The 23,278-nt window shown below is 38.6% G+C and overlaps 1 protein-coding gene across 1 annotated transcript in view; it reads right to left on the minus strand.

The window, feature by feature from the left end:
- MRC1 (mannose receptor C-type 1) overlaps window positions 1-9,872 on the minus strand; it is an 88,691-nt gene extending 78,819 nt beyond the window's left edge. The window contains exon 1 of the mRNA XM_036843396.1: window positions 9,688-9,872. Within this exon, the coding sequence (XP_036699291.1) occupies window positions 9,688-9,748 (61 nt within the window). The 5' untranslated portion in view covers window positions 9,749-9,872. The remainder of the gene's footprint in view (window positions 1-9,687) is intronic.
- Window positions 9,873-23,278: the final 13,406 nt, after the last annotated feature.

Below are 23,278 nucleotides of genomic sequence, written 5' to 3' on the forward strand. Positions count from 1 at the left end.
CCTTCAGAGGAAACAGACTGAGGTCCCCTCAAGAAGAGGAAATTCTATCTCTAGATTGTCTTTGGACCTGAACTGCAGTATCAACTCTTTCTTGAGTTACCAGCCTGCCAGCCTCCATCACTGCACGAGGCAATTCCTTAAAATAAATCTCTCCAAAAAGATATTGATAGATAGATGACAGATAGATGATAGATGACAGATAGATAGACAGATTATAGATAGATGATACGTAGAGAGAGAGACACACAGAGATACACACACACACACACACACACACACACACACACCCTACTGGTTCTGTTTCTCCAGAGAAACTTGACTAATACAAATACCCTAATCCATTCTTTTCTCTTCATCTCCACTGCCACACCCCAGACTAAGCCACAATTCTTCCTCTGATCTTCCTTGCTTTGAAACGGAATCATCAGAGATAATGCCTGATCTCCCAGTTTCCTGGTTGAGATGGGCTTAACATGTCACCTGACTCCAAACTGTAAACCCTACCTAATGTCATGGAATGTTTCTACTTAGCCATATAAAAGAGTCAGATTTCTCTCTGTTTTGCCATCTCTTTAGCAGATCGACCGTGCATATCACAGTCTGCTTGAATAGTTATTCAATAATAAATTATTTTCTTTTTCTTCTACTTTCAGGGAGAGGGTTTCTAGGTTGGGAGAGATTTGTTGCGTTTTACCGTATCTCTTCCCAAATTTAAAAACCCTTCAAGAGGACCAGTGCACACGTGGGAACAAAACCCTCCAGTCTCCAGGTCACAGCTTACTAGATGGGGCTCGATCCAGCCCTGCTGACCCTCTGCTCTCACCTCTCCTCCACCCTTGTTCTCACTCACCACCTTCCAGCCACAAAGCCTTTCTGCTCCTCAAGAACTTTAAGCTCATTTCAACTGTAGAGACTTTGTATTTCAAGTTCCCTCTTCTTGAAATACTCATAAGGTTCCAACTCAAGTGCCAAATCCTTAGTGAGCTAACAATCCAAATTTTACTCTTTTATTTTCTATATATGATTCATAACCATCTTAAAATATATATTTCTAAAAGTTTGTTACTTGTGTTTTGTCTGTACCCCTACTGGAATGTAATTCGCTGAGTAGAAGACTTATCTTTCCAATCCAGTGCTGTATTCTCTCTTTTTGGAGCATAATAGTCCCTCAACAAATATTAGTTGAATGAATAAAAGAATAGTTATTAAATCTGAAGCATCTCCTGACTGTTAACCCAGTTACATTCTTTTATTTAATAGTTGATTAATGATGATGGGTCTATTTCATATGACTTTTTCCCTTGAAATTTTATTTTTACCAAAGAGTGATTTATAAATGTTTATACTTATAAAAGGAGTACTTGGGGACTTCCCTGGTGCCACAACTAAGGAGCTGGAGAGGCACAACTAAGGAGCCCACAAGCCGCAACTAAGGAGGCCAACGCAACCAAATAAATAAATAAATAAATAAATAATTTTTTTTTTAAAAAAGGAGTACTTGGAATGAAAGCTTCTGTTTCAATACAAACTTATCTCTTCTTGTTTCCTTTATTTATCTTTGACATTAGGAAGCAGTGCAAGTTGATATTGGCCTTTGACAGACAATACAAGGAAATGTAAATCATCGCTTTATGATCCTGCATTCATACATTATTCTTCTCCTCAACTAGTCAACATGTAAGTTTGGCTTTTACCACTGTCTCTGTGCGATGTCTCTGAGTTAAAATGTCATACTTCTTCCTCTGAAAGTGATTCAAGACCTTGACCAAAAGACAGCTTGTGGCATTTTTGTCACTATTAACCAGACCAATGTTTCATTTGGATAAACATTCAATTTTTGTTTTCTATACTAATTATGTTTTTGTAACAGAAGTATTGCAAAGCTGAACAAATGATAACAGATGATACTTACACATCAGAAATGTATTTACAGGATTGAAGAGACCCGCCATCCATCTTAACTCAGTCTTACTAACCTCACATTTATTTTTCAACAAATAGGTGCCAGGCACCATGCTAGCGACAATGCAAAGACAAACCAGACACAAATTCCCTGCCACAAGGAGCCCACACTTCAAGGGGAGAAATATCAAAGGTCAAAATACATTTAGGAAAGAAGCAAGAAGTTTCCACACCATGCCTCAGGTTAAAAATGGCTGAAACCTAGATATCCAATAGCACAGGTACAAATTTTCTTTTAAGCACATTTTAACCATTTTAAAATGATAACATTGAGCAAGTCATTAAATTTCCAAACTTACTGGCAAAGAAAGTTAGGTTACTAAAGGTGACAAGTTAGAGATATTAACTATTATATGCTGTACTTCCTTATATATTTTTAGGCTTTCCCCACCATCAATACATAAAATGCTGACATGAAAGCATAAAAGCTAGTAACTTCTGGAAGAAAGAGAAGCTGGGTAAGAGGAGAATAAGTGGGTATTCTGTAGCAGGTGCTACCGGAACCATTTCTTCCTGCCTTTTGCCATTTCAGTGAGCGCCAGCCCCACTTCCCAATGGCATCACCACACCGCTGGGCCCGGGGGCATTTTCTGGCCATCAGAGAACGCTTCACACACTGCGAAGACCAGTAGGGTCAGAGAACGAACGCCTCCTAGGAGTAGCCCTTTACCAGTGACCAATGGCTATAGACGAATTAACAGCCCCAATCTTTGCACCGTGGGCAGGATGATTCTGGGGCGCACATCCTACATTGTCACCCAGGGCGCCTAGCAAGGCTGAGCTACAGCTGTCCACAGGGGTCACTGGACCCACCATGGACCAGCGGCCTTTCTTCTGGTCTCATGTCTGCACCCTTCAGCTAGTCTTTCCCAGGACTGGCTCCCAAATAAACTACTTCACTCAAATCATTGTCAGAGGTCACCACCTTGAGCCATCCAAACTAAGAATCTATCCATTAGCCCCTATAAGTGAATGTACACCCACAGATGTGTCTCCAAAGAACTGAAATTAAGTTAATAGATAAATATTTATTTTTATAAAGTTATAATGTTTATAAGTTAAAAATAAATATCTATTATGCACCTAGTATATGCAAAAAAAAAAAAAAAAGAAACTACAACAAGTGCTGGGGGCAGGGGAGAAAACTAAGGATCACACTATTAGGTTTAGCGATGTTGAACAAAAGGATAAAGGAAAAATTGAGAATGATTTTATTTACCACTTCAATCCTTCATTCATTCATCAAATCTCCAGAGAACCTACTAATTTAAGTCACTGCATTTGGCTATCTGGGGAGGTCCAAGTATGAATCCATTATGGGTTGTGACCTCAAGGAAAGAATAGAGGCTGGGATAAGGAACTCTGCCAACTTCCTGCCTCCTCTCCTAAAGACAGGAGTATCTACACCCTCCCTGGGTTCGTTCACTCCCATCTCAGTAGCTCTCCCTCAGCCTGCTAATCCCTTTACCTGTGTCCTGGATTCCATCCCCTCCTGAGGCTCTAATACTCTACCTCAGAATGCCAGCCTCTCCCCCAATTTCAAGACAAACAAACAAAACCTGTAGGTAAGACGCTGACACTACACAACTTTTTCTTCTTCCACTCATAACCACACTAATTAATCTTTATGTATCATGTCCACCTGATTGTGACATAATCACAGCTCTACTGCTCACTGGCTGTGTGACCTTGGTCAAGTTTCTAAACTACTCTGTGCTGCCTTTTCCCCCCCAAAGAATAAGGAGGAAAGCACAGGACCGGCTAGTTGTTGTGAGAATTAAATGAGATCATCTAAATAAAGCGCTGAGAACAGTTCCTGACACAGAAATTGCTTGATACATGTAAGTGTATTCTTATCACTAACTTGGGAAAATCAGTCTTAAAGGCAATGTGAAACGGTCCAAACAGATGAAACGAGAAACAGAGAACCGTTGCAGCAGCCCAAAGAGAAGGACAGAAGGACACAGACAATGGAGACCCCCAGAGTTTCCAGGTGATGTGGTGGAGAGAGGTATATTCTTCCGGGTCAGCAAACTTGCAGGCAAATGCTGGTTCCACCATTCACTAGCTGTGTTGCCTTAGTTAAATTAATCATTCTAGTCTCAACTCCTGATCTGTAAAATGAGGATAATAATGTTCTCTGATAGAGTTGCTGTGAACTTTCTAAGTGAGATAATTTAAGCAAAGCACCCAGCATATCATTTTGCAGAGAGTAAACCTTCAAATGTTAGTGTCCTCTTTCCCATCTCCAAGTGAAAAGTCTAAACAATTGATACAAAGAGAGGGACTAAGTCCTTCTTTGACATACTGTCGTCTTGAAGCACGTTTTTGTCTTTCCTGATGGACACACTCCAGCTGGTAAATTACACCTACTTCTTAGCCTCAGAGCCAGAAGACCATGGTCAAGAATTAGCTCTGGTCCTTAATGGCTAGCTGACTTCCAAGCCTCAGTTTCCTCCTGTAGTAAAATGTGGATTGTAACACCCACCCAACCCATCTCACTGGGTTGTTCTAAGGATCTGATTAAGGATCTGAAAGCAATTACTTAAAGTGATTAAAGATCTGAAAGGGCTCTGTGACCTTAACTTGGTCTGTAATTAGAAGAATCTGTCCAACAGTGCTTACTTCTCTTTCATTTTCAATTCTTTTTGAAAGGGCACTTGCCTTCCTATCTCCTTCTACTTTCACTTTTACTCTCCTGATTTCCACTAGTTCCCTCTATGGGCCAATGTAACCATACGGTATTTCCATTCAACAATGCTTGATGGTCGCCAAGAGGCAAGAGGACACTGCCGTTCTCACATCGACATCAGTTTCCCTCTCTCTCTGCCATGCAGATAACAAACCACTTCGGAAGCTACTTTCCTGTGCAACTCCCCTTGTGATCTGTGATCTCCTGGTTCTCCCTTAGCTGCTCAAGATTCAGTCTCAGGCCAGGTTTCAGGATCAGTGTCATCACTGTAATCTCCAGGTCCCTTTGAAGACGAGGGTCTTTGTCTTAACTGAGGTTGACTGTATTTGATTCTTTTTTTTTTTTTTTTTGACAGGTTACCTTCTGTATTTCTTTTTTAAAACTTATTGAAGTCTAGTTGATTTGCAATGTTGTGCTAATTTCTGCTGCACACAGTAATTCAGTTATACATATATATATATATATTCTTTTTCATATTCTTTTCCATTATGGTTTATCACAGGATATTGAATATAGTTCCCTGTGCTAGACAGTAGGACCTTGTTGTTTATCCATTCTCTATATACTAGTTTGCATCTGCTAATCCCAAACTCCCAATCCCTCCCTCCCCCATCCCCCCTCCCCCTTGGCAACCACAAGTCTGTTCTCTATGTCTGTGAGTCTGTTTCTGTTTCATAGATAAGTTCATTTGTGTCATATTTTAGATTCCACATATAAGTGCTATCATCTGGTATTAGTCTTTCTCTTTCTGACTTATTTCAAGCGTATTTGATTCTTGAAAGCTCACATTTAACCAGTGGTGACTCTTCCTACCTAGAAATTAGGTCCAACACCCTCAGAAGGCACTGAAATGTCACTCAACAAAGCAATTGTCTTCTTTACCTATATCTGGAATATCCTACATCCACAGATCTTCATATCTGAATTATAGAAAAATCAGAGGTCATTTGGGACAACAACATGAAAAATAGACAACTATAAGAGCAATTGAAAAAAGAAAGATGACAAAAACTTGGTTTTGGTCAACAATGTCAGAAAGTATGTCTTAAATCTGGTATCCAAAACAAGTCATGTGTATGAAGGAAGAAATGAGAGACTAGAAATAAAGAAAAGAAGAGAAGAAAGAAAGAAAGAAAGAAAGAAGAAAGAAAAGAAAGAAAGAAAGAAAGAAAGAAAGAAAGAAAGAAAGAAAAGAAGAAAGAAAGAAGAAGAAAGAAGAAAGAAGAAAAAGAAAGAAAGAAAGAAGAAAGAAAGAAAGAAAGAAAGAGAAAGAAAGAGAAAGGAAGGAAGGGAGAAAGAAAGGAGAAAATAGAAATTTATAAGGAAAATTTTATGAAAAATGAAAACGAGTAAGGGAACAGGCAGTGGGCAACTGTTCCTTGAAGACGTCCAAGATTGGTGTTAAACCAATCATTTGCTGAGCAAAAACGCATTGCTTCTGTTTAATAGGAAGAACATGGCCCTGGGAGTCAGCAGTCCTGAGCATTCAGCAGGTTGTGCCACTAACCAGTGAGACCCTGGAAAGATCACTTAACCTGTCAGGACCTCAGTTTTCTTACCCACAAACAAGGAGGTTGGACGCAGCACAGCAGTGTGCTAGAGGTCACATTCACTCTGTTTGGTTTTGCTTTTTTTCACCCTCACGGGCCAGTGAGTGCCTCTTACTGGCACCTCTTCCCAGCTCTGCTTCCAGTGGCATCACGCTGGTAGTTTGAAATCAACCACGGTGGGAGTCTCACACCATGGAAATCACTCCATGCCACAAATCAGTGCTTTTTCTCTCCTGAGAACCAACTGTTAAGTTTACCGCCACTGCACTGCCTGTGAGCCAAACCGTCCCAACTTCAAGTTAAACCTCTGTGCCTGAGCAACTCTCACTGTATCTCTACCACAGTTATATCCCCATTGAGGTCTAAACGTTGGCACTGAATGCAGTTCTTCCTGCTAAAGAGATAGCAGGGCAAGAGCAAGAAGTCACTCTCCCTCTGCTGTGCTTGGCCACCCCGGCCCCATCCAGGTACAACGAGGGGTCTCGTGGCGTTGATGATGCGGGATGTTCTCAGGGAAGTGGGAGAAAGGGGTCTGGGTTGGAAAGAAACCACAGGAAGCGGGGAGATCTTTTTTGTGGGTTATATAAATGGGAAGGGAGTCCAGAGGAGGGGGTACGGAGAGTTCGCATATTCTTTATTCTACTGCTAACTAAGTAGGTGCTCTGTTTTTATCCAGACACCTCCGTTCATGTGCCACTTGGCCCAAGAAAAGGTCAAATAAGAATTAAAGGCTCTCAAGTTAATAAAAAATTTTCTGGAAAGAGCTCCCTTATACGTGTTTTTGTTTTTGTTTTGCTTTTATTCTTTAAGTAAAGATTCTTCAGCACCCTCCTGCTTCTCCCATAGTTGTGTCTATGAAGAGGAAGACATTCATCACAGCAAGGCACCCTGCTGTCTCCAGGAGGGAAAACTTCCTAAGCAAAGTGAGAAAGACTTTTTGCCCCCAAAACATTAAGAGCAAGTTTAAGGAAACTTCAGGAATTCCCTGGCGGTCCAGCGGTTAGGACTCTGCACTCTCACTGCCGAGGGCCCTGGTTCAACCCCTGGTCTGGGAACTGAGATCCCACAAGCCACGCAGTGTGGTCAAAAAAAAAAAAAAAAAAGAAGAAGAAGAAGAAAAAAATAAATGTAGGGGCTGTATCTGTGGTATCTGTGCTGCCCAGTATGGTAGCTATTAGCCCCAAGGGTCTATTGTACACTTGAAATGAAGCCAGTCTGAATTGAGATGCCCTGTAAGTATAAAATGCACATTGGATGTTGAAATTTTAATTTTAAAAAATGAACGTAAAAATATCCCAGTAAGTTTTATATTGATGAATGTTGACTAATAATATTTTAGATACATTGGGTTAAACAAAACATATTCATAAAATCAATGTTTCTTTTTACTTTTTTAAAGGTGGCTGCATAATGTGGCCGATGATGCACCTATTGGACGGCGCTGGGTTAGGGTCCAGGTCCCATCCAGTGTCTGTCTGAAGACGTTTAGTGACACGGAACTTACCCCTAAGCAGAACATTCTATTTGAGACAGCGCAACCATTAGAAGATTTTCACTGCTCTTAGTTTTAACCTTCGGGATCACAAAGAATATAGTAATCCTCTTGCACAAGACAGTTTTTCAAGATGAAGACTGGGGTGATGTGGGGCTCACCCTGCCATCCTGTCACACCCCTCCTTACTCTCTGAGGGATGCACTGTGTGGCCAGGACTCAGGTACAATGTCTCCTCGGACTCCAGGACTCTTTCCTCGCCATTGTTTTTTGGGAAACCTCTCCTTTAAATGCTAACTCTACTACTTGTATTGAACAACTGATTGCTATCATGGGAAAAAAAAAAAAAGTCACTGCTATTGATAGCTGACACTTAGGACGCAACCACTCTGGGTCATATTATGTTCTAAATATTTTACACAGTTCAACTCATTGAATCATTGCAACAACTGATGAGGCAAGTAATACAGTGCTCCTTACTTTACACACAGAAAAATTCAAGCACCAAGAAATTAAGCAGCTTCCTGGCAGGGGCCAGGTGCAAACCATACTGCCTTTGCTTGTGTGTTTATAATCCCCACTACTTCAGGCTCATGGTGAGTTAATGCTTTCTGTGCTCGAACACTCTCCCTGGGAGGCTTCCTGGGGGTGGGGAGTTTCCGTCTCCTCCGTGGCCCCAACTCCCACCTGCCTCCAACTCAACAGGGCATGGAGTGCCCTTTCGCACAGGCTGGGCGCAGACAGCGTTTGCTGATTTGAGAGGAATGACGGGGGATCGGGGAGCCAACATTTCAAAGTGGAAATCCCGTTCATCTCATGTCAAAAGAGACCTGGAAATAAAAATTCCTACAGGCACTCTCATTCCAAGGGTAAAGCAGGTTAAGACTGAAGAAACAGAAGAGAGAGACTCCGTAATGTCTTTGGGCTTCTGAAAAGCTCTGAATCTATGCCTCATGAGTAATCATCAATCTCCAGGAAAAAAAAAAAGGGTGAGGGTGGAGAGGAATTAATCAGTTTGAAGAACTTAAAACAGAGATAAGGATCAATGTAGAACAGAGATAAGGATGAACTCTCTAGCAGTAAAAGCTAGAGCAAACGGTTCATTCACTACTGAGGGAAGTAAGTCAGAGAAAGACAAATATCAAACGACCTCGCTTATATATGGAATCTAAAAACAGGGTACAAATGAACTTATCTACAAAACAGAAATAGAGTTACAGATGTAGAAAACAAAAGTATGGCTACCAGGGGGTAAAGGGGGGGAGGGATAAATTGGGAGACTGGGACCGACATAAACACACTGCTGTATATAGGAGAGATAACTAATAAGGACCTACTGGATAGCACAGGGAACTCTACTCTGTAATGGCTCATATGGGAAAAGAATCTAAAGAAGAGTGGATCTATGTAGATGTAAAACTGATTCACTTTGCTGTACACCTGAAACTAACACAACATTGTAAATCAACTATAATCCAATTTAAAAACAAATTAATGGCTCATTCACAGAAAAAAAAATGAGTTATAAAACTCCCATGGAATCTTTGGGCGGGAGGACGATCTGCAATCCATCCTTAGACCTACCATGAAGAGAGACACCAGTGCCGCCTTCCTTTTGGCCAAAAACACTCAGAAGTTGTTGGTTGGGGGTTAGGTAGAAACTGTAAACTAGAATCGGCCAACCACAGAGGAAATCGCTCTAAGAATAAAGCAGGGAAGAGGCGACGGCAGATGAGAGAAGAGGTAAGAGGAAGATGGGGCTCCGTGGCGCTCAGGTCAGGCGGCCCCTCTGACCTGCCAAGCGGCCGCCTCCTCCGGGTGCCCGGCTTCCAGGCCTGGGGACCAGGCGGAGGTTTGCCGCAGAGCTGGTGGTGCGGAAGCCCTGTTTTCTCTTCCCCGCAGGTGTGGAAGAAATCCCTCAACCCTGACCCAGAGGGGAGGGGGTACCCCAGGCCCCAAGTCAGAAAGCTTCCAGGTCAGAGCCGACTTACCCAGGAGCTGCACGGCAACCGGAAGGAGAGAGAGGAAAGCCAGGAGCGCGGACAGCTTCATGGCCCAGAGTTGATCCTCTTCTTGCAAGGATGGAGAGGAGAGAGCCGGGAGAACCAAGACAGTGAGGGCGCCGGCTCGCCCTGCCCTCCTCCCCGCTCTGAACGCCCGGCTGAAAAGACGTTTGGAGGGAGGGCCCACTTTTAAAGGGCTTCTGAAATTAGGGAAAACCTCCAATAAGGAGATATCCTGTCACATGAGGGCGGTTGGAAAAACAGGAATTCAAAGTTACAGCTTTGCTTTGTAAGCTAACTTCTGAGAAGAGCAGACACAGGGGAAGGGGAGAGAGGGACACGTGGGGGGAGAGGGATGAGGAAGAGGGGGGAGGCGAGAGGGGGCCGGTGAGAAGTGAGGAGCCGGGCCGGCCTGCAGGGAAGTGGGAAGTGAAACAGCCCCGGACCTCCTGGCCCTCCTTGGAGGATGGGGCCATGGGGAGGGCAAGCTGGGGGCCACTACCTGGCCTGGAAAAGTCAGGTTTCCTCTGGGAAGCCGCTGAATCAGGGGACCCTCGGCAGACAGATCCCACCGGAACATGGTAGAGAGGGCAGGCACTAAAAAGGACAGTTTTCTGGGGGAAACATCCTCTTAAGAGCTGAAATGGACCCACCTCTTTCTCCATATTCGGTGCTTAGAGCCTCCTTTTTCCTTAGAAATCTTCAAAAGAAACTTCACGTGGAGCTTTCTTCCTTTTGGCTAGAAGAAAAGTGAAATAGAGACTAAGCCTAGGAAAGAATCTCAGTCATAACAGGAGGGAGAAAGTTCTAGAAGTCTTTTTCTAGAAACTTCTCTAGAGAGCCAGAGAAAACAGTGACAGAATTTGCAGTAAAGCCTCGCTGCCCATCCTCGACCATAGTGATCTTCTTCAGGTTCACAAGGGTCCTCTTGCTGGGAGAAAACCTGCTCATTTGGTCAAAAAGATGTATATTCATTACAAGATAGGCAGAATACTTTCTTTTAAAAAAATGGAAACAGGTATTTCATTAAGCACCATATTAACCCTAAACATCTATTTTGTTATTTTTTCGGAAGTAAAATATGAATTAAGAACATTTTGAAGCAGATATTAGTAATTAGATAGCCAACCCACAACTGGCGTGTGGGAAATGTTAGCCAGTCAGAAAGAAGCTACTGGAAACATTGTATTCTCTGAAATTTTAAAAGAATAGTTTGTCTTCAAGTGGAAAGCTCCAAGATTCACACCTCTGTGATAATGTTATAAACTTTGCTTCCTAATGAAAAATGTGACATCGTTCTCTTACTGATTTTTTTTTAGCATTCTAAATTTAAGATTATTCTGACAGGATGAAAAAGATGGTAAAAATGTAGGGCACAAGAAAAATGTTTCTTTTCTCGTTAAGCTAACGCTACACTGACATTAAAAAGTTGGTTACAAAACAGAGCAGATGAAACAAAATGTTGTTTTCTAAAACAGTACTTCACTGATTTATCATGAGAAAAACAAATATTTTAAATGAGGCATTCATGGTTTTTAAATGTAAATCAATTCTATAAATTAAAAAAGTTTGGCCTAATATGGATTTCTGTTAATTTTAGAAGCAAATAAAACTTAACTGAATTCTCTCTACACTCACATTCAGGGTTTTTTAAATTACAGAAGTGTGTCATATGGCCAACCAGGATCAGTGGTAGAATCTGTGACTTTGAAACAAAAAGAAGGCCAAATTGTCCCACAAAGAATTTACCCCATGACATTGACCTTACTGAAAACAAAGATTTAACAGGCTAAAAGAAAAGAAATCCAGCTCTGGGGGAGTGAAGGTTGGAATTGGAAGCTCTAGAAATCCATCATTCTACCTCGACAGCTACTGAATTGGCAGAAAGTGTCTGGAGGGACTATTTTGGAAACTATAGACTCTAGTGGAAACCTGGGAGCATCCAGTGAGAGCTTGTGGAGAGGCTGCTAAACATCAGTGAGTTTCAAACCTCTCCCCTGTGGTAGTGGCCACCATCCTCCACTCCCCCATCTTTGTGGCAGGTGACAGTGAGGGTGGCAGACTGTTTGGTGCAGCTTGCCAGAACCAGGACAGACTGTCAGGAACTTGTCCTCCAAATATCAGACTTGTGTGTTCTGAAGGCTGACTGCGCTCTTCATTGCTTTCACCACTTCTGTTCAACATAGTACTGAAAGTTCCAGCCAGAGCAATTAAGCAAGAAAAAATAAATAAATAAAAGCATCCAAGAAGATGTGGCACATATGTACAATGGAATATTACTCAGCCATAAAAAGGAACGGAATTGAGTTATTTGTAGTGAGGTGGATGGACCTAGAGTCTGTCATACAGAGTGAAGTAAGTCAGAAAGAGAAAAACAAATACTGTATGCTAACACATATATATGGAGTCTAAAAAAGAAAATGGTTCTAAAGAACCTAGGGGCAGGACAGGAATAAAGATGCAGATGTAGGGAAGGGACTTAAGGATGCAGGGAGGGGGAAGGGTAAGCTGGGATGAAGTGAGAGAGTGGCCATGGACATATATATACTACCAAATGTAAAATAGATAAGCCCATGGGAAGCAGCCACATAGCACAGGGAGATCAGCTCGGTGCTTTGTGACCACCTAGAGTGGTGGGATAGGGAGGGTGGAAGGGAAAGCAAGAGAGAGGGGATATGGGGATATGCGTATGCATATAACTGATTCACCTTGTTATACAGCAGAAACTAACACACCATTGTAAAGCAATTATACTCCAATAAAGATGTTAAAAATAAAAATAAAAGCATCCAATTGGAAAGAAGGAGAAAAAGTATCTCTCTTCACAGATGGCATTATTTTATGTGTGGAAAACCCTAAAGCTTCTACAAAAAACAAAAACAAAAAAAACCCGCTAAAGCTAATAATCAAATACAACAAAGTTGAAGAATATAAAATCAAAACACAAAAATCAGTTATGTTTCTATACACTATTAATGAACAATCTGAAAAGGAAATTAAGAAAGCAATCTCATTTATAATAGCATCAAAATGAATAAAATCCTTAGGAATAAACTTAACCAAGGAGGCAAAAGACTTATACACAGAAAACTACAAAACATTGCTGAAAGAAATTAAAGAAGAAACAAATAAATGGAAAGCTATCCATGTTCATAGAATGGTAAACAAAGTACTGTTAAGATGACAATACTACCTTATCTCTTAGAATACTATCTCTTACAATACTATCTCTTAGAATACTACCCTAAGAGATCTACAGGTTCAATGCAATCCCTATCAAAATCCCAATGATTTTTTTTGCAGAATAGAAAAAACCCATCTTAAAATTCATAAGAAATCCCATTTAGCCAAAACAGTTTTGAGAAAGAACAAAATTGGAGATTTCACACTTCCTGATTTCAAAACTTACTACAAAGCTACAGTAATCAAATAGTGTGGTACTGGCATAAATGAGTCATAACGACTAATAGAATAGAAAAGAGAGGCCAGAAATAAACCCTCATATATGCATTCAATTGATTTTTTTACAAAGGTACCAAGACCATTCAATGCAGAAAGGATTCAAAATGGATCAAAACCTAAAGTTAAGAGCTAAACTACAAAATTTTTATAAGAAAACATCAGGAAAAAAACTTCATGACATTAGATTTGGCAAATGATTTTTTCTTTTTTGGACACGACACCAAAAGCAGAGCAACAAAAGAAAAAAGTAGATAAATTGGGCTTCATCAAAATTAAAAACTTGTGTATCAAAGGATACTATCAAAAGAGTGAAAAGCCGACTCACAGAATGAGAGAAAATATTTGCAAATCATACGCCTAATAAGGGATTAAGATCCAGAATATATAAAGAAATACAACTCAACAGCAACAGCAAAGCAACTTATTCTTAAAATGGGCAATGGACTTGAATAGACATTCCTCCAAAGAAAATATACAAGTAGCCAATAAGCATGTGAACAGATGCTCAATATCATTAGTCATCAGAAAAGTGCAAACAAAACCACAATGGTATAACGCTTCGCATCCATTAGGATAGCTATTATCAAAAAACAAAAACAGAAAATAACAAGCATTGATGAAGATGTGGAGAAATTGGAACACTTGTGTATTGCTGGTGGGAATGTAAAATGGTATAGCCACTGTGGAAAACAGTTTGGCAGGTCCTTAAAAAGTTAAATGTGGAATTGCCCTATCATCCAGCAATTCCACTTCTAGGTATATACACAAAAGAATTAAAACCACAGACTCAAACAAATATTTGTACACCAATGTTTATTGCAGCATTATTCATAGTAGCCAAAAGGTGAAAGCAATACAAGTGTCTAACAGTAGACGAATGAATAAACAAAATGTGGTATATATATACAATGGAATATTATTCAGCCATAAAAAGGAATTCTGATACGTGCTACAGCGTGTACAATCTTGAAGTAATACAGACACAAGAGGACCAATATTGCATGATTCCACTTCTATGATGAACGTAGAATAGGCAAATTCATAGAGACAGGAAAAATAGAGGTTACTGGGGACTGGTGTGGGAGGGGAGAATGAGTGCTATTGTTTAATGGGTTCAGAGGTTCTCTTTGGGATGATGAAAAGTTCTGAAAATAGTGGGCATAGTTGCACAACATTGTGAATATACTTGCAACCACTGAATTGTACATGAAAAATGATAAATTTTATGTTATGTATATTTTACCACATTAAAATGAAATCCAACTCTTACCATCCTCGTTATACCCTTCTACTAAGTTTTGGTTCTGGTTTTTGGTTTGCTATTGATGACAGTGGTTGTTTTCAACTAGTACTTCCTTCAAGCTAAAGAAGGATTTCTATAAAATAAAGGAAATCCTCATTTTTTCTAATTGGTAAGACAAATGCTGAACTATTTCATTTCTTCTTAGACTTTCTCTTCACACCCACTCAATTCCATATAAGATGAACTTAATGACTCCTTTCTTCTGAAACAATTTCAAGAAAATTAGCTCCACAAATTATTTGGTAACCTGTTCTACCATTTCTCCTAGTTAAAACTGGTGATCGATGCAGAAGTTTGCTTTGTTTAACCGTCTCTATCTTTTAATGGGCAAATTTGCTCAAATGATAACAAGATAATTTCAACTCAGAAGGAAAAAAGAAGATACAATGACGCAGTTAAGTAAAAACTTTAAAAATGTAAAGACAGAAAACTGGTTTTTTATGTTCTTATTCCTCGATTTTCCAATCCTATCAAAATACATCAAAACACCAATAATGCATCTGCAATTTAATAGAAAATAAGTACCTTATAGCAATCAAAAAATCTTTGTATTGGATTATTTATCTAAAATTTGACTTTAATTTGTAATTCTCTTCAGATGGTATATTTAGATTCACTGTAATCTACAGTATATGCAGACTATTTGAAGAGCCTGTGAGTTTTATAGTTTTGCAATCAATGTGTGGTTTTGTATTGTTTGGCATGGCATACCTCTTTATAATATATTGGGTGGGCCAAAAAGCCTTCAGTTTTTAAAGTAAAAATAAAAGACACATTTTTCATTTTCACCACGAACTTTATTGAACAACGTATTCACCCTTTTGTTCCACTACTTTCTGCCATTTTTCAGACAACTTCATAATTCCATCTTCCCAAAACTTTTTATCTTTTTGAGCAAAGAACTGTTCCAGGTGCCTTTTACAGTCTTCCAGGGAATTGACATTTTTTCCACTAAGAGAATTTTGTAAAGACTGAAATAAATGGAAATCTGAAGGCGCAATGTCTGGTGAGTACAGCAGATGAATCATAACTCCCCAGCCAAGGTGTAACAGTTTTTGCCTGGTCATCAAAGAAACATGCAGTCTTGCGTTATCCTGATGGAAGATTATGTGTTTTCTCTTGACTAATTCTGGATGCTTTTCGTCGAGTGCCACTTTCATTTGGTCTAATTGGGAGCCGTACTTGTTGGAATTAATGTTTGGTTTTCTGGAAGGAGCTCATAATAGATAACTCCCTTCCAATCCCACCATATACACAACATCACCTTCTTTGGATGAAGACCGGCCTTTGGTGTGGTTGGTGGTGGTTCATTTCGCTTGCCCCACGATCACTTCCATTCCACACTGTTGTACAGTATCCACTTTCCATTGCCCGTCACAATTTGTTTTAAAAACAGAACATTTTCATTACATTTAAGTAGAGAATTGCATGTGGAAATATGGTCAAGAAGGTTTTTTTCACTTAACTTCTGTGGAATCCAAACATCAAAGCAATTCACATAACCAAGCTGGTGCAAATGATCTTCAACGCTTGATTTGGATATTTTGAGTATGTCGGCTATCTCCCGCATGGTATAACGTTGATTGTCCGCAATTATTGTTTCGATTGATCGCTATCAACTTCAACTGGTCAACCCGACAGTGGAGCATCGTCCAGCGAGAAATCTCCAGCACGAAACTTCGCACACCACTTTTGACATGTTCTATCAGTCACAGCACCTTCTCCATACACTGCACAAATCTTTTTGTGTGTTTCAGTTGCATTTTCACCTTTCTTGAAATAATAAAGCATAATATGCCAAAAACGTTGCTTTTTATCTTCCATCTTCAATATTAAAATGGCTACACAAAAATTCACCAATTTTGATTAGTCTTTTTTTAAATGCACGCTAACAAAATTGTTTCCAATGAAGTTAAAGACAACTAAGTGCTACCAGAGCCATCTTACAGAAAAAACCGAATGAACATTTTGGTCCACCCAATACTTATTTAACATTACAAAAAAATTTAAGTATAAGACTATGTGACCCATTTAATATTTGAAAAAAATTTAAGAATAAGACAAAAAATGTATTTTTATGATCTAAAAATGACCCAAATTTTATAGATGGAAATCAAGACCAATAATAGTAGGCATCTTCTTCAGAATTTCACCAGATATGTAACACTACCTATAATTTTTAGCTATTTAGAAGGTAATATTTTTTATTTATTCATTAAAATATTCTGGAAAATCTATTCCCTCAAGTATCTACATCTTTAAAAAGAAATATAAAGAAATGCATTGTAGAGAAAGAAGGCTTTTCTGAAAAATCCATTAATATTCCAATTTCAATGCAAGGAAAATTATGAGATTTTTAATAGGCTCATTCTGGAAAATTAAGATTTGTGAATGTGTAAATGCAAATTTTCACAGCAAATAGTACTTTAGTAATTATACCTAAAACATATAAAATCATTTTTTATATATTTACGACTACACTACTTTTTTAAAACATCTTTATTGAAGTATAATTGCTTTACATTGTTGTGTTAGTTTCTGCTGTATAGCAAAGTGAATCAGCTATACGTATACATATATCCCCATATCCCCTCCCTCTTGCTTTTCTCTCCCACCCTCCCTATCCCACCCCTCTAGGTGGTCACAAAGCACCTAGCTGATCTCCCTGTGCTATGCGGCTGCTTCCCACTAGCTATCTATTTTACATTTGACTACTTTTTTAAAAAAGACTATTTTTTTAGAGCAGTTTTAGGTTTACAATAAAATTGAGAGGAAGTTACAAGACTTCCCATCTCCTCCCCTGCTCCCACACATGACAGCCTCCCTCATTTTCAACATCCTCTGAACTCTTCCTGTTCATCTCTTTTCCCTCCCCACCCCACCCCAACCACTGATTTTTTTATTGTCTCTACAGTTTCACCTTTTCCAGAATGTCACATAGTTTTGAACCATATAGTAGGTAGTCTTCTCCAATTGGCTTCTTTCACTTACTAGTATACAGTTAAACTTCCTCCATGTTTTTTCAAGGCCTTATAGCTGATTCTTGTCTAGAACTGAATGATATTCCATTGTCTGGATGTACCAAAGTTGATTTATCTATTCCCCTACCAAAGGACATCTTGGTTGTTTCTAAGTTTGGGGAATTAAGAATAAAGCAGCTAAAAACATCCACGTTCAGGTTTTTGCATGGACATAAGCTCCCAACTGCTTTGGGTAAATGTTTAAGGAGCATGACTGCTGGATCAGATGGTAACAGTATGTTTAGTTTTGTAAGAAACCATCAAATTGTATTCCAAAGTAGCTGCACCATTTTGCATTCCCACCAACAATGAATGAAAGTTCCTGTTGCTCCACATCCTTACTGACGTTTGGTGTTGTCAGTACTTTGATTTTGGCCATTCTAATTGGTATGTAGTGGCATCTCATTGTTGGTTTAATTTGCATTTCCCTGATGACATATGATTTGGAGCATCTTTTCATATGCTAATTTCCCATCTGTATATCTTCTTTGATGAGGTGCCTGGTCAGGTCTTTTTTCCATTTTTAAATTGGATTGCTTGCTTTCTTATTGTTGAAATTCAAGTGTTATTTGTATACTTTGGATAACAGTCTTTATTGATTTGTCTTCTGTAAATATTTTCTCCCAGTCTGTGGTTTGTTTTCTACTTCTTTTGATATTGTTTTTCACTGAGCAGATGGTTTTTAATATTAATGAAGTCCAGCTTATCGATTATGCCTTTCATGGATCATATCTTTGGTGTTATATTTTAAAAGGCATCACTATACCCAAGGTTACTAGGTTTTCTCCTATGTTTTCTTCTAGAAGTTCTATAGTTTTGTGTTTTCCACCAGGCTTGCACACCTGGGATAAATCCCACTAAATTATGGTGTGTAATTCTTATAGCTTTTTTTTAAATTGGAGTATAATTGCTTTAAAATGTTGTGTTAGTTTCTGCTGTACAATGAAGTGAATCAGCTATATGTATAACTATATCCCCTCCCTCTTGGACCTCCCTCCCACCCACCCCCATCCCGCCAATCTAGGTCATCACCGAGCACTGAGCTGAGCTCCCCATGCTATACAGCATGTTCCCACCAGCTATCTATTTCACACATGGTAGTGAATTTATGTCAGACTTAATCTCCCAGTTGGTCTCACTCTCCCCTTCCCCCCCGTGTCCACATGTCCATTCTCTACATCTACGTCTCTATTCCTGTCCTGCAAATAGGTTCGTCTGTACCATTTATCTAGATTCCACATATATGCATTAATATACGATATTAGTTTTTCTCTTTCTGGCTTACTTCACTCTGTATGACAGATGCTAGGTCTATCCACATCTCTACAAATTACCCAATTTCGTTCCTTTTATGGCTGAGTAATAGTCCATTGTATATATGTATCACATCTTCTGTATCAATTCATCTGCCGTTGGATATTTAGGTTTTTTCCATATCCTGGCTATTGTAAATAGTGGTGCAATGAACATTGGGGTACATGACTCTTTTTGAATTATGGTTTTCTCAGGGTATATGTCCAGTAGTGGGATTGCTGGGTCATATGGTAGTTCTATTTTTAGTTTTTTAAGGAAACTCCATACTGTTCTCCATAGTGGCTGTATCAATTTACATTCCCACCAACAGTGCAAAAGGGTTCCCTTTTCTCCACACCCTCTCCAACATTTACTGTTTGTAGATTTTTTGATGATGGCCATTCTGACCGCTTTGAGGTAATACCTCACTGTAGTTTTGATTTGCATTTCTCTAATAATTAGTGATGTTAAGCATCTTTTCATGTGCCTCTTGGCCATCTGTATGTCTTCTTTGGTGAAATGTCTTTTTAGGTCTTCCGCCCATTTTTTGATTGGGTTTTTTTTTGATAATGAGCTCCATGAGCTGTTTGTATATTTTAGAGATTAACCCTTTGTCCGTTTCTTCATTTGCAAATATTTTCTCCCATTCTGAGGGTTGTCCTTTTGTCTTGTTTATGGTTTCCTTTGTTGTGCAAAAGCTTTTAAGTTTCACTAGGTCCCATTTGTTTATTTTTGTTTTTATTTCCATAACTCTAGGAGGTGAGTCAAAAAAGATCTTGCTGTGGTTTATGTCAAAGAGTGTTCTTCCTATGTTTTCCTCTAAGAGTTTTATAGTGTCTGGTCTTACATTTAGGTCTTTAATCCACTTTGAGTTTATTTTTGTGTATGGTGTTAGGGAGTGTTCTAATTTCATTCTTTTACATGTAGCTGTCCAGTTTTCCCAGCACCACTTATGGAAGAGGCTGTCTTTTCTCCATTGTATATTCTTGCCCCCTTTATCAAAAATAAGGTGACCATATGTGCGTGGGTTTATCTCTGGGCTTTCTATCCTGTTCCATTGATCTATATTTCTGTTTTTGTGCCAGTACCATACTGTCTTGATTACTGTAGCTTTGTAGTATAGTTTGAAGTTGGGGAGCCTGATTCCTCCAGCTCCGTTTTTCATTCTCAAGATTTCTTTGACTATTCTTGGTCTTTTGTGTTTCCATACGAATTGTAAAATTTTTTGTTCTAATTCTGTGAAGAATGCCATTGGTAGTTTGATAGGGATTGCATTGAATCTGTAGATTGCTTTGGGTAGTATAGTCATTTTCACAATATTTATTTTGCAATCCAAGGACATGGTATATTTCTCCATCTGTTTATGTCATCTTTGATTTCTTTCATCAGTGTTTTATAGTTTTCTGAGTACAAGTCTTTTGCCTCCTTAGGTAGGTTTATTCCTAGGTATTTTATTATTTTTGATGCAATGGTAAATAGTATTGTTTCGTTAATTTCTCTTTCTGATTTTTTGTTGTTAGTGTATAGGAATGCAAGAGATTTCTGTGCATTAATTTTGTAACCTGCAACCTTACCAATTTCATTGATTAGTTCTAGTAGTTTTCTGGTGGCATCTTTAGGATTTTCTACGTATAGTATCATGTCATCTGCAAACAGTGACAGTTTTACTTCTTCTTTTCCAATTTGTATTCCTTTTATTTCTTTTTCTTCTCTGATTGCCATGGCTAGGACTTCCAAAACTATGTTGAATAAGAGTGGTGAGAGTGGACATCCTTGTCTTGTTCCTGATCTGAGTTGATATGCTTTCAGTTTTTCACCATTAACATTTGCTGTGGGTTTGTCATATATGGCCTTTACTATGTTGAGGTAGGTTACCTCTATGCCCTTTTTCTGGAAAGTTTTTATCATAAATCAGTGTTGAATTTTGTCAAAAGATTTTTCTGCATCTATTGAGATGATCGTATGGTTTTTATTCCTTAATTTGTTAATATGGTTTATCACACTGATTGATTTGCATATATTGACGAATTCTTGCATTCCTGGGATAAACCCCCCTTGATCATGGTGTATGATCCTTCTAATGTGTTGTTGGATTCTGTTTGCTAGTATTTTGTTGAGGACTTTTGCATCTATGTTCATCAGTGATACTAGTCTGTAATTTTCTTTTTTGGGATATCTTTGTCTGGTTTTGGTATCACAGTGATGGTAGCCTCATAGAACAAATTTGGGAGTGTTCCTCCCTCTGCAATTTTTTGGAAGAGTTTGAGAAGGATGGGTGTTAGCTCTTCTCTAAATGTTTGATAGAATTCTCCTGTGAAGCCATCTGTTTGAGGACATTTGTTTCTTGGAAGATTTTTAATTACAGTTTCAATGTCATTACTTGTGGTAGGTCAGTTTATATTTTCTAATTCTTCCTGGTTCAGTCTTGGAAAACTGTACCTTTCCAAGAATTTGTCCATTTCTTCCCGGTTGTCCATTTTATTGGCATACAGTTGTTTGTAATGGTCTCTTAAAATCCTTTCTATTTCTGCTGTGTCAGTTGTGATTTCTCCTTTTTCATTTCTAATTTTACTGATTGAGTCCTCTCCCTTTTTTTCTTGATGAGTCTGGCTAAAGGTTTATCAATCAATTTTGTTTATCTTCTCAAAGAACCAACTTTTAGTTTTATTGATCTTTGCTATTGTTTTCTTCGTTTCTATTTCATTATTTCTGCTCTGATCTTTATGATTTCTTTCCTTCTACTGACTTTGTGTTTTCTTTGTTCTTCTTTCTCTAGTTGCTTTAGGTGTAAGGATAGATTGTTTATTTGAGATTTTTCTTGTTTCTTGAGGTAGGATTGAATTGCTATAAACTTCCCTCTTAGAACTGCTTTTGCTGCATCCCATAGGTTTTGGGTCATTGTGTTTTCATTGCCATTTCTTTCTAGGTATTTTTTAATTTCTTCTTTGACTTCTTCAGTGATCTCTTGGTTATTTAGTAGTGCACTGTTTAGCCTCCATATATTTGTGTTTTTTACATTTTTTTTCCTGTAATCAATTTCTAATCTCATAGCATTGTGGTCAGAAAAGATGCTTGATACGATTTTAATTTTCTTAAATTTTCTGATGCTTGATTTGTGGCCCAAGATGTGATCTATCCTGGAGAATGTTCCATGTGCACTTGAGAAGAAAGTGTATTCTGCCACTTTTGAGTGGAATGTTCTATAAACATCAATTAAATCTATCTGGTCTATTGTATCATTTAAAGCTTATTTATTTTCTGTTTGGATGATCTGTCCATTGGCGTAAGTGGGGTGTTAAAGTCCCCTACCATTATTGTGTTACTGTCAATTTCCCCTTTCATGGTTGTTAGCATTTGCCTTATGTATTGAGGTGCTCCTATGTTGGGTGCATAAATATTTACAATTGTTATATCTTCTTCTTGGATTGACCCCTTGATCATTATGTAGTGTCCTTCTTTGTCTCTTGTAATAGTCTTTATTTTAATGTCTATTTTGTCTGATATGACAATTGCTACTCCAGCCTTCTTTTGATTTCCATTTGCATGGAATATGTTTTTCCATCCCCTCACTTTCAGTCTGTATGTGTCCCTAGGTCTGAAGTGGGTCTCTTGTAGACAGCATATATACGGGTCTTGTTTATGTATCCATTCAGCCAGTCTGTGTCTTTTGGTTGGAGCATTTAATCCAGTTACATTCAAGGTTATTATTGATATGTATGTTCCTATTACCATTTTCTTAATTGTTTTGGCTTTGTTTTTGTGGGTCTTTTTCTTCTCTTGTGTTTCCCACCTAGAGAAATTTCTTTAGCATTTGTTGTAAAGCTGGTTTGGTGGTGCTCCATTCTCTTAGCTTTTGCTTGTCTGTAAAGCTTCTGATTTCTTCATCGATTCTGAGTGAGATCCTTGCTGGGTAGAATAATCTTGGTTGTAGGTTTTTCTTTTTCATCACTTTAAGTATGTCCTGCCACTCCCTCTGGCCTGCAGAATTTCTGCTGAAAAATCAGCTGATAACCTTACAGGGATTCCATTGTATGTTTTTTTTGCTTTTCCCTTGCTACTTTTAATATTTTTTCTTTGAATTTAATATTTGTTAGTTTGATTAATATGTGTCTTGGTATGTTCCTCCTAGGGTATATCCTGTATGAGACTCTCTGTGCTTCCTGGACTTGGGTGACTATTTCTTTTCCCATGTTAGGGAAGTTTTCTACTATAATCTCTTTGAAAATTTTCTCAGACCCTTTCTTTTTCTCTTCTTCTTCTGGGACCCATAGGATTCGAATGGTGGTGCGTTTAGGGTTGTCCCAGAGGTCTCTGAGATTGTCTTCAATTTTTTTCATTCTTTTTTCTTTTTCTGCTCCTCAGCAGTTATTTCCACCATTCTGTCTTCCAGTTCACTTATTCGTTTTTCTGCCTCAGGTATTTTGTTATTGATTCCTTCTAGTGTATTTTTCATTTCAGTTATTGTCTTGTTCATCTCTGTTTGTTTGTTCTTTAGTTCTTC

The sequence above is a fragment of the Balaenoptera musculus genome, chromosome 2 (genome assembly GCF_009873245.2).
Source record: "Balaenoptera musculus isolate JJ_BM4_2016_0621 chromosome 2, mBalMus1.pri.v3, whole genome shotgun sequence".
In the NCBI taxonomy this organism is placed as follows: domain Eukaryota; kingdom Metazoa; phylum Chordata; class Mammalia; order Artiodactyla; family Balaenopteridae; genus Balaenoptera; species Balaenoptera musculus.